Source organism: Eretmochelys imbricata, chromosome 2, assembly GCF_965152235.1.
Source record: "Eretmochelys imbricata isolate rEreImb1 chromosome 2, rEreImb1.hap1, whole genome shotgun sequence".
Taxonomy (NCBI): Eukaryota; Metazoa; Chordata; order Testudines; family Cheloniidae; genus Eretmochelys; species Eretmochelys imbricata.
This window is the reverse complement of record NC_135573.1, coordinates 35961769-35974402: the sequence shown is the minus strand read 5'-3', so window position 1 is coordinate 35974402 and position 12634 is coordinate 35961769. Positions and strand designations below refer to the sequence as shown.

Genomic DNA, 12634 nt, shown 5'->3' with positions numbered 1-12634 from the left:
GCAGAAGTCGTTGCAACCTCCAGATTAAAATCCCCAAACTCTAGCATCTTCATTCTGCTATTTTTAAAAAATTTGCAACAACATTTAGAGTCTGATTCTATTAGGAGCCAAGCACTTGTGCAATGTGCTGAGGACCCTGAACTTCCGGTGAAGTCAATGGGAATTGAGGATGTTCAGCAGAGAAGCATAACGCACAGTCATAAGTAGTGGAAATTTTCTATTTATGCTATGTGCTTGACATGAATGTTGACAGCTTAGTTTTTATTACATTTTGCTTTTCTCCTTGCAAGCTATTCGGTCATCCTGAACACATTAAAATAAGGTTCCAGTTTTCACCACCGTATACTCCATGTTTATTGTATGTGTGGCTATAATTGTGTTCTGTAATATGTCAGAAATAATGTTTTTATAGACCTCTGAGACTATAAAGCTCAATAAAACAACTAATTGTTATTATTTTTTATACATTATATTTATTTGTAATTTCAGGTTCTAGTTCATTTGAATCTCAAAAAATGGACCGACCATCTATTTCAGTGACTTCTCCCATGAGTCCTGGCATGTTGAGGGATGTTCCACAGTTCTTGTCTGGACAACTTTCAGTATGTAAACATTTGTTTAATCCTCTCATATTGCTTTTTATAACATACACAATTTTTATGCAAAATGCCAGCTAGCTGTAAAATAAAGTTCTTGTAAGAACCTAGTTCTCTTCTTTAGTGCCATGTTTCTCAGTCTAGGCAGGGCATACCTTTTAAAGTGCAGCCTTTTCATCATCTATTGGGAATTTAAATATATCCATTAAGCTATAAGAGTGATATTCTGAGACGTATAGGGCCAAATTTTCAAATGTGCCTGAATCTTGCCTCCAGCTGTATATGTGCAATTGAGTGCCCACACTTTTTGAGCAATAATTCTTACCCATGCATTTGACAAAATTTTTCACCGCATGCATGGATGTTAATACTTGAAAAATCCACACATAGGTGCTTATGTGTATAAAGTCGCAGACACTCATCTATCCACTCTGTGAAAAATTTGGCCCATGTTTTCAACAATTTAAAGAGTACTGTTCTCTCCACTGATTCCTCATGGTGCTCACTTTCATTCTCCCCATCCTCACTGTGACCAAAGCTCATCCAAAAAATCCACAAATACATCCTCTGAAATGATGATTTTTGGACTAAGCTAAAGGTTTGGGGGCTTTTTATGCTCTCAAATGATATTTAGAACTCCAGGGTGGGATTTTCAAAAGTGCTGAGCATTGGCCTAACTCTATACCCATTGAAGTCAATGGTGAAGCTATTGGTAATTTCACTGGGAGCAGAGTTAGGCCGCTGTTGAACACATTTGAAAATCTCACCATTATATTTTTTAAAAAATGTTTATAGGTACATGATCAGTGTGATATAAAAATACGTACAGAATCTAGAGAAAGTGTTCATAAAATTCTCACAGCTGATGCAATGGTATGTAGAGATGAGGGGAGTGAATATTTTTTTCCGGTGAAGTCAGTAGTCTGTTCTGCTACTTTTTAGCTGTGGATGAGACATTATTTGTTTTGCTTATCAGCACAACCATCTGTAACTATTTTTCTTTAATTTCCTGTACTGCTCTGCTGTTGAACTACTTTGCGAGACTGTATTATCTGGAAAAGTGAGATTTAGATATCCTCAATGTAGAGCGACTAGTAGGTGTGGAGACTGCAAAAATATTTGCGCTAGTTTAAAATACAAGAACAAGGAGACACAAACTTGGGTTATCAAACATACAAACATTAAAGTTTCTTTATTTAAGGATTAATATATAGAATAACTTTTCAAGTATAGCAAAACATAATGAAAATATAAATAAAAAAGGATTTAGCCAATCATATGTAAAAGAGAAAAAATATTATGGCCATAGCTACGGCCTCAAAGCAGGGGACAAGACAAGAGTGACTTCCTGGCTTTCCTAACTCCAGAAACATCCCCCTCTGTAGCTAAATACAAAATTTGCAAAGCTTTAAGGTGAGATTTTTTAGATGAGGGAGTAATACTGTTTATTCTCCAGATTGTTGTGATGTCACACTTTGAGATAATGAAAACTCAGGTTGCTTATGAGCTAATATTAGGGGATCTGGAGGAATGGTCTGATTTAGTCACTGCAATTGCAGAAATCACCAAAAGAAAAATAAATGTCAAAAAGCTATATTACTGAGGGTTGATGTTTGCCTATTTTTAATGAATTTTATTTTCAGTCTCTACATTTAAATGCCTTTTAAATATTTTCTTTTTAAAATGTCTTCCCCTCAAAGAAAACCAAATGGCATTAGGAGGAATTCAGAGAAACCTTTGCACTGTTCGGACTGACTTATGTACTATCATGCATCAAGCAAAAATGAGTTTTCTTTCACAAATATTTTTCACAGAACCTTTTCTGGAACCACTTAATTCTTCCTTCTTTGTGATAGACAAACCCTCTGAGTCACACAGAGTCTTATTTCCTGTCTTTTGTTTTCATCCATAAGTTTAGTTTACTTTTTCTTTGTCTACTGATGAACTGTTTCCCTGCTTTAATCAGTAAAGCAGCTGATTTTCAGAGTACTGAGCATCCACAACTCCAGTTGACTGAAATGGAAGCAGCAAGTGTTCAGTATCTCTACAAATCAAGCTCTAGCTCTCTTAAACTGGGCACCTAAAATTAGTGGACACTTCTGAAAAGCAGATATCTTTTGCTGCCAGCAGAAAGAAAGTTAAGATAGGGAGGTGATTAGTATGAAAATTATTATTTCTTCAAATCTCCCTTGATCACTCCCTACCTGAAAATACTTACAGCCCTCATTTTACTTTCCTTCAAAAAGATGTAAGTAGAGTATGTCTGTCCATAAAGTATTCTGGATCACAACTCCGATCATCATGGATTGGCAGAGCCTATTTGTTGCTACCTGCGCAGCCCACTTTTTGCTGCAGCTGCCACATATTTCAGTGATGGATGTAGTGGGTTGTGCTTAGTCCCTGCTTCCTGGAACATAGGGATGTCTGCTGTCACCCTAGAAGATTCAGTGCATGGGAAGAGGCGTGGCACTTACCAAGCAGCTGTCCTAGTCTGAAATAGAGCTGGTCAAAATTTTTCTACTGAAAAATGTTCCCAGAAAAAAAAATGGGGTTTCATTAGAAACAAAATATTTTATGGGAAATTTTCATTTTTGAGAGTAAAAAAACTTAATGGAAATATGCTTAATTTTATTTTGTATTGAAATTGTAATTTAGTTTTGTTTTTTTGAAAACTAAAATTATTGAAATGTCAAAATTTTTGTTTTTTCCCCTTCAGCCTCCTTTGTCCCTTTTGCCACTGAAAGCAGTGATATCAGTTGGATTCCCCTTTACACACACTTTTTCTTTTCTTTTCTTTTTTCTTTTTTCATCTTTCCCACCATAGCTTTCCAAAAGTTACTTAATTTTGGAAATGTGAAAGAGTGGCAAAAAGAGAAATGAGACACTCTAAATTGACTTGTCAGAAGTTGAGGAAATTTCGATCAGTTACAGAGTTGGCATCTTTCTTTCTCTGTTGTTGTCCGTGTTGTTGTAGCTGTGTTGGTCCCAAGATACTAGAGAAACAAGGTGCGTGAAGTAATATCTTTTATTGGACCGACTTCTCTCACCAACGTAAGTTGATCCAATAAGAGATATTGCCTTACTCACCTTTTCTTTCTTTCTTTCTTTCTTTCTTTCTTTCTTTCTTTCTTTCTTTCTTTCTTTCTTTCTTTCTTTCTTTCGGTAATTTTTCCAAAGTTGGAGCAAGTGGCAACAAAATTCAAATTTTTGAAATTTTGAAAATTCTGATAAAATATTTGCTATTTTTTGGCAAAAAAATGAAAAATTGTTCCATTTTGAATTCTGAGAAATGGAAGCAACTTCAACATTTTTTGTGAAATTATTTTTTCCATCAGCTGTGCTCTGAAGATCTTGAGGTTGGTGAGCAGCCATCTGACTCCTCTCAGGAGAGACTGAGGTGTTGGAGAGGGAGAGAAAGACTAATATTCCAAAACCACTCAGAATGAGTTTGGCATGGTGTCTGGTTGGGAAGGAAAATACTGCAGAATCCAGGGTCTATATGGGAAGGAGGATATATGAAGATGCTGTTGGAGGTGTGAGCATTGTGAGAGGAGTGTGTGTGTGGATAAGTGCAAGGGATAGTGCTGGTCTGGGTAAGAGAGAAGGTCAAAGGAAAAGTGGTGATGGCTTCTTGTCTGTTCTCGGAAAATTCTTGGAGGATATAGAAAGTTGCCTGGCCTCCCATACCAGTAGACACTATCAGATATTGTCAGGGTAGTTAGTCTGTTGTAGGATGTGCTGTAACAGAGGGCTGCTGGGATTGATGGAGGCCTCTGTAGTTCTGTTAGAGGTGTGCATAGTGTGGATACATGTCTGCATTTGTGTGTGCTTATCCAAACTCCACTACCCATTTTTAAAAGTTTTTATTGGTAGTATTTTGGGACTACAGTATATATTTTTGTTATCTTCAGGCTGGTTTATTGCTTGCTCTTTCAGCAAAAAATGTTCATAACTGCACACATTAAACCAGCCCCAACAAAGCAAAAGTACTGATATGGGGTTGATTTCCTGCATGCTACTGTAGCAATTTTGGCAATGCTATGGACAGGATTTCATTTTCCTCATACATACTTTGGCTATGCCTGATGCTGGCGTCCTGTATACTTCTATGTGTACAATGTTTTTAAAATGCTGAGGGTGAAATCTTGTGTGCTCTCACCTGTATTTTGGCATCAGCGTGGATGAGATGTTGTGTATTATGTTTGTGTAACTGGGCAATGCCAAGAGTCTGGAGGTTTATTTTGGCCCTTGAAACATAAAACCAAAGAAGGCTGCCTGAGCCCATAACTTGCTATATTCCTTGGCCAAAATGTTCAGACTTAGGTACTGTGACAAAGTTCCTGCTCTACCTTGGTGGGTCTTGCTCTTATTGGCGGATTTGCTCGCCTTGGAGCTTCACGGCAGCACTCAGCTTGACCGTTTTTCTGAATTCACAGTCCAGGTTGACTCCTCCTGTGTCTGACCAGGAGTTGGGAGGATTTGGGGGGGGGGGCAGCCCGGGCCCGCCCTCTACTCCGGGTTCCAGCCCAGGGTCCTGTGGAATGCAGCTGTCTAGAGTGTCTCCTGGAACAGCTGTGCGACAGCTACAACTCCTGGGCTACTTCCCCATGGCCTCTTCCCAACACCTTCTTTATCCTCACCATAGGACATTTCTCCTGGTGTCTGATAATGCTTGTACACCTCAGTCCTCCAAGAGTCTGCGTTCTCACTCTCAGCTCCTAGTACCTCTTGCTCCCAGCTCCTCACATGCACACCACAAACTGAAGTGAGCTCCTTTTGAAAACCCAGGTGCCCTGATTAGCCTGATTGATTCTAGCAGCTTCTTGATTGGCTGCAGGTGTTCTAATCAGCCTATCTTAATTGTCTCCAGAAGGTTCCTGATTGTTGTGGAACCTTCCCTGTTACCTTACCCAGGGAAAAGGGACCTACTTAGCTTGGGGCTAATAAATCTGCCTTCTATTACTCTCATATAGCCATCTAGCCCAACACTGTCATATATCCCCCGCTCTGCTCAACACTACGGGGTTGGGCAACTTGGGACGTCAGGCAGTGTACTCGTGACAAGCCATCTGCATTGCCATGGTGGCTTCCAACCCGGTGTTGTGTGGTGAATTGGAAAGGTTGTAGGGACAAGAACCATCTGGTCACCCTTGCGTTCTTCTCTTTATTTTGCTGCATCCACTGGAAGGGTGCATGGTCGGTCACAAGGGTAAACCGTCTTCCCAGAAGGTAATAACGTAGTGTTTCCATGGCCCATTTCACAGCTAGGCACTCTCTTTCAACTACGGCATACTTCTGCTCTCTCGGGAGGAGTTTCCTGCTGAGGTAGAGGATTGGGTGTTCTTCATCTCCGACCATCTGCGATAGGACAGCTCCCAATCCTACTTCAGATGCATCTGTTTGTAAAATGAATTCTTTGTTGAAGTCTGGGGCTATAAGCACGGGGTAACTGCAGAGGGCTGTCTGTAGATCCATAGTAGAGAATGCTTTCTCTGCGGCATCTGTCCACTTCACCATGTCTGGACCCCGGGCTTTTATCAGATCTGTCAGGGGACTCGCTCTGGTATCAAAATGGAGAATACATCGTCGGTAGTACCCCACCACACCGAAGAATGCCCGGACTTGCTTTTTCCGATTCGGCCAGGGCCAATTTTGGATAGCCTCTAGTTTGTTTAGTTGGGGCTTGACCATGCCCCTTCCTATGATGTAGCCAAAGTATTTAGCCTCGGCTAGCCCTATAGCACACTTGGCTGGGTTGGCTGTGAGGCCAGCCTGTCTTAGCGTGTCCAGAACTGCTTCCACCTTTCCTAAGTGGGTTTCCCAGTTGGGGGTGTGAATAATCACATCATCCAGGTATGCTGCTGCATAACTGGTATGGGGCCGAAGGAGCTTGTCCATAAGACGCTGGAAGGTGGCAGGTGCCCCATGTAGTCCAAAAGGAAGAACAGTATATTGAAACAGACTCTCTGGTGTAGAGAATGCCCTCTTTTTTTTCACATCTTTGGCAAGGGGAATCTGCCAGTATCCCTTTGTTAAATCAAGGGTAGTCAAAAATCGGGCATTGCTCAGGCGGTCAACTAACTCATTGATACGGGGTATGGGGTATGCATCGAATTTGGATATCTCATTCAGCCGGTGAAAGTCATTACAAAACCTAGTGGTGCCATCGAGTTTGGGCACCAACACAATCGGGCTTGACCACTGACTGTGGGACTCTTCGACGACTCCCAGCTCCAACATCCTTTTTACCTCTGCCTTGATCTCCTCCCTTTTTGCTGCTGGGACCTGATAGGGCCTTAAAGTTACCTTTGCCGCAGGGTCTGTGATAATGTAGTGATATGCTTCGGTGGTCCGGCCTGGTTTGTTTGAAAACACGTCCTGGTATTGGTTGATCACCTCAGTTACCTCCTTCTTCTGGTTTGGTGTCAGATCAGTGGGTATCCTGATCTGCTCCTGCATATTATTTCCCTGGATCAGGGTCTCTTGGGCCTGTCTTAATTGATTCTAGCAGCTTCTTGATTGGCTGCAGGTGTTCTTATCAGCCTGTCTTAATTGTCTCCAGAAGATTCCTTATTGTTCTGGAACCTTCCCTGTTACCTTACCCAGGGAAAACTTACCCTGGGGCTAATATATCTGCCTTCTATTACTCTCCTATAGCCATCTAGCCCGACCCTGTCACAGTACCTAAAAGTAAGTACCCAAGATTTTCAAAAAGGCTGTGTATCCACAACTCCCATTAAAGTTAATAAAAGCCCGGACTACTTGGCACCTTAGAAAAAAGGGCCAATTATTTAGGTGTCTAAATGTGAAGTTAGGTTCCTAACTTTATGCATTGCAGTTTTCCCCAATGCCCCAAACAAAAGTAAGAAAAAATTTAGTGTGTGTTTTTGGAGGGCAATGTTTACTGAATTGATTCTCATCTCTCAAGGGCTGTAATATAAGTGTTATTTAGACACTTGGAGTGTGATGCAGTCACCCTATATTTTGCATTCTCTTTCCCTGTGTATTCTTGGTCCTCTCTCATTTTCCCTTTGTTGCAGTTAATGTCTCTATACTTATTCTGTAACGGGAAAGACAGGCTGTGTCCTCTGGGGATATACTGTAAATCCAGAATTGACCATTAGGGAGTAATGGAATTTGTTACTAGCCTCACTTTTCCACCAAAAGGCTGAGAGAATCAGCAGATCATCTTACCTTATAAAAAACTCCTATCTCCATAAATATTTGCCATGTTCAAATGCATATTTCATATAGGCTAATTCTGTGTAGTTACACAAAAAATGTGTATGTTATCATATGCTAATTTAATTTGAATAATTTATTGTCCATGTTTTGCAGAGGTTTGGCCTCTTTGCAGGAAGTAACATGTGTTGTAGTTATTTTTTTTCATTATTATTTGCTTTACTTGCTGCCTTTCTCTTTACATTTCACATACTTATTTTCCTTTAAATGTATTTGCTTTCATTTGCTCCAAAAAAGCAGCATTTGAGCCTTGGTATTGTTTGTTTCATTACTACATTCTGGCTATTTCTTCAGTGCTGCATGAAAAGAATAACTTGGAGACAGTCCTGAGGTGGTTAGAATTAAAGATTGAAAAAAATGCTCTTTAGAACTCACAAATGAGTAGATATGTAAAATCACAATTACTCACTTTTGCACCAGATAGAGAAGCCCTGCAGAAAAGATATAAAGTATATGATTATTTGCCTATACAATTGAACCCCATTATATCTCTATGCATCTCATTATATCTACCATGTATATTCAGCTGTTAAAAACATTATAACAAAAATATATTTCATCACAAATTAATTTCTGTGGGATACTGGAAAGGGGATTGATAGATGCACTAGTCATAATGATGTGCATAGACTGTATGTTTGTTGAGGGAGATGAGATTTGATTGGTTCAGTGAAAGAAGGGAAAAAAACTGGAACAAGTTGGTATTTATTATTAGTTGGTTTATTTGTGGAGGTGGCATTGCTTTAAAAACAAAACCTGTTTTAACAAAGGCAGTCTCTGTGTTTTAGAATTGTTCTTTAATGGCATATGGTAATGTCTAATATTGTTTTAGGAGAATCTGTGTTGGATTACCATTGTTAACCTAGGGCCCAACCAAACCTGTGATAAGCACCCCAGCTCTCAGTTCCTACTGCAGTGAGTGAGAGTCGAGGGTGTTCAGTTCATTGTAGGAGCGATTCAGTCTCTTAGGATTGTGACCAGTCTGTGAGGCTAAAGACATTGGAGTAGACCTGGAATAGAGGAACTCTGTATTTTTTTAAAGTTGTTACAATATGGGAGAATCATGAAGACCTTGAAATCCTATTTTTTACTTTGGAGCCAGATTTGACACATTCACTCACATTGGGCTAGATACAGTCTATCTTGGGTAAGGGACAGTATGCAGCTGTGCCACTGCAGGAGCGGACCATGGGACAAACTGTGACAGAGGGTATGTCTACACTGGAGCTGGAGGTGTAATTTCCAGCTCAGATAGATGTCTGTGCGCTAGCTTTGATTGTACTAGTGTGCTAAAGGAACAAGTGGTGTGGGTGGCAGTATGGGCTAGCCTTCCGAGTAAATATCCAGTGTCCCAGCTGGGTTTGTACACGGGGAGTAAAAGCCCATCACTCATGTTGCCACTTCTATTTTTAGCATGGCAACTCAACCAAAGCTAGTGTGTGTATGTCTATTCAAGCTGGAAATTACACCACCAGTTCCAGTGTAGATGTACCCTGAGAGAGTCACAACTCTTCTCAGACTCCCCCTTGCTTTGGTGTGAGTTTCTTCTCCCCTTTTCATGGAGCAGCTTATTCCAGCAAGAAAAGCCACGTTTGCAGTCCCAGCCCCTCTCCACACCTTCTCTGCCCTTACAGGAGGGAGTGCTGGGCAAGTAGTCCCTTCTTTCTTCACCCTGTGGTAGAGCAAGTCTTAGCTGGGCCAACCGATGAACAGGGGTGGTGAAACAATTTTTATAGATGGGATGCTGAGAACCATTGAACCAAACTGTAAACCCTGTATATGATGGAAACCACTTCAAGCCAGAGGGTGCAGCAGCACCCCCAGCACCCCTACTTCCAGCGTCTATGCCGGTGGAGTGAATGGGACTTTTGTACTTCCCTGCACAGCCGTATCTAGCCTATTGGATAATACCTTACTCTGTGAATAGTCACACTGAAATCCTTGGGATTATCTGCAGAGTAAGGTGTCAATAAGGTGACAGAATGGTCAAATTGTACAGAGTGTGATTCCTAACTATTGCTAAATTTTTCAGGACTCATTTCATGCAAGAGTTTTCTGTATACACCATATGTCATTCCTGTCATGACTGGTAGGGAATGGAAATACATTATCACACTTTTTCCCCAGTGCTAATATCCAACTGCGCCAACTTCAGTTTAAGGGTTGCTACAGCGTGTATGAGGGCTGCTGGTACAAATGCTACTTTAGACTGTGGAAGAGGGGAATAAAACCTGGTATTGCTGTATTAGTTTCTAGCCTCTCAGTGCACACTTTAAGCTTTCTGACAGAGATATTCAGGCTGAATTAATATTTACTATTCCACTTTTAATTCCCACTGTACTCATTTTTTGCTTTAGTTAATATTATTTCTTAATCTGTTGAAAGCGTAATCAGTAGACAGACATACAGGGTGAATCCTGGCTTTGTTGAAGTCAATGTCAAAACTTCCATTGACTTCAGTGGGGCCAGAATTTCACCACAGAGTTTTGACATGCTTCAGTAACATATGTGCAGATTTAATTTATGCACTGCATTAAAATAGTTTGTTTTGGATAACTATCTCTTTGGTGTAAAGCTGTGTTTAAAGTAATAGTTGTGTGTCTTTGTTTTTACTTTTGGTCTTTTAGTTTCCAGCGTGTTGTCTTTTTTGGTTTTGTTTTATTGCTTTTTCTTTAATTTTGCTTACCAGAGCCAAAGCCTTAGTAGAAGAACAACGCCTTTTGTTCCTAGGGTTCAGGTAAAGGCCTCGTCTGCCTGATAGAAACTAAAGTTGTGTTCTTTTCTTTTGTTTATTTTGGAAAATGCATAGTAGGAAAACGTTACGTTTGGGTCTGTTTTCCCATTGTTTTAATGTGTTGTTTCAAACCATATTAACAAATTTCATACCATCTTGTGAGCAGCTTGTAAAATTTTGCATGGGGGTTAAATATTAAATTAAAATTTAAAGAGACAATTAGCTTTAGTTTTGCTACTTTTGTGATATATATTTAAACTCACACAGTTTCAGCAGTGATAATGGCTATGTGTTCTGCATACATACATACATACACATATTGTACAAGTAGTAAATAATCTTGTGCTGTGGATGTTTGATCTCATTATACCAAGGTTGATGTCTCTTTAAATCATTCATTATCATTACTTAACACATCCTTTTTTGCATTTTCCAATTAATAGTAGTTCCTTCAGTGGAAGATTGGCAAATAAATTTGTACCTTGTCTAAAGAAATGAATTTTGTGTATATTATACTCAGTGCTTGCATTTTGAAAAGTAGGTTGATTTAATCAAAACCTGATTTAATTAAAAAATAATTTCTGTCTGCCTCTGATCATTGAGTTTATTGAGTTTTACAGTCCTATTTGGGTACAAGTTGTTTGCCTTTTTTCATTAGGAAACCCTTAAGGTACTGTAGATTAACTCAAATGTAGGTTGTACTAATATGTTACACCGCTTCGGTTGTTTTGCTGCATGTTTTTTCAGTTTTTTGTATGTAGAATATTACCTGATTTTGTTACAAAATATTTTTATGGAAATGTTCACTTTTTGTTTGAGAATTGTATAATTTTTACATATATTGCTCAGTCATTGCCCAAGGAAAGGTGAAAATGAAAGGTTCCAAATGATGAGAGTGAGATTTTTAATTTTCATAGTGAAATGGAAAAGTGCTCATAGTATTAACTTGAAGGGAAACGTTACACGAGATAGGTTAGACAGCAGAAAATGGTTTGGCTGGGATTAAGGTTTAATAAGCAAAGCATACTGACTAATTTTTTCCCAACAATTTATGATTTCCCTAAAGTGGTATATACAAATGCGTGATTATAAGTTCAGAATAAAAATGTGAGAAAAATTTGGAGCAAAAGGTTAAAAGCTTGGTAATATTGTTTAAAATATTATGTGCTACTGATATGTAGTGGGTATCTAGTAAGAACGTCAGTGCAGATCGTTTAATATGTGACTGCTGTTGATGGTTTATGAAGTTGGCAATCAAAATGGAAAACAAAAGTTGTATACAAATTCAAACACAAATTGTTAAAAGCCCAGGAATGCCAAGTACTGGCCACTACCTTATGTATAATTTAAATGATTCATTTATATTTCTCTTCTGCTTAGATATTTTCAAAAGAAACTATGAATTAGCAATTTCATCTGACAAGCAAGAGTTCAATTGAAAAGCAAAAATTATCCTAAATTCCATGATTTTATGAAGTATTATAATTTAGCAGCACATGTGGTAGCCCATCATTTTAAATTACATTAAATATGACAAAAATCCTGATATAAATCCCATTTAAAATAATTTCATTGAATAATTTCATTTATTTCATTGAAGAATGAAAGGTATCTTCATTTGATCAAATGATCGTGTTACTCATGATTAAGAGAGTAAAAATAACAATAATTCTGTATACAGCATTACCGCAAATTACATGAGAGTGTAAGGAATAAGCATCTCCAACACTGATTATTTATTACAGTTCTACTACTCAAGGGCTCTATTCAGATGAAATTTTATTTTTGCACATTGTCCATGGAGCCTTTACAGGCCTTTATGCGTATCCTTCTACAGAGTATAATTCTGGTCAAAGAGTCAAATGTTGCTTGGCATGGTTCTCAGGAAGCTTATACTCATGGCTTTGACACCATCACCCTAACTAACATGAGAAACCAAATCATGCCTCCCAATATGCCCATATTCAGTAGGAAGGTAGATGGATTAATCTGGATTAGTGTACAGATCTCAGGGATGTTCACACATCACTGTCAGTACCTATTCATTTAATCATTCTGAAAG

General features: G+C 39.0%; 1 protein-coding gene across 37 annotated transcripts in view; it reads left to right on the top strand.

Annotated features, from left to right (window-relative positions):
* The window catches only part of RIMS2 (regulating synaptic membrane exocytosis 2), a 740891-nt gene that overhangs the window by 434887 nt on the left and 293370 nt on the right, over positions 1-12634 (top strand). For 30 of the 37 annotated variants that reach the window (XM_077808869.1, XM_077808868.1, XM_077808888.1 and 27 more), the window contains one exon: positions 490-602. In XM_077808869.1, coding sequence (XP_077664995.1) covers positions 490-602 — 113 coding nt within the window. Of the gene's footprint in view, positions 1-489; positions 603-10527; positions 10576-12634 lie in introns of all 37 variants that reach the window. The other 7 variants (XM_077808871.1, XM_077808884.1, XM_077808873.1 and 4 more) reach the window with 1 other exon arrangement.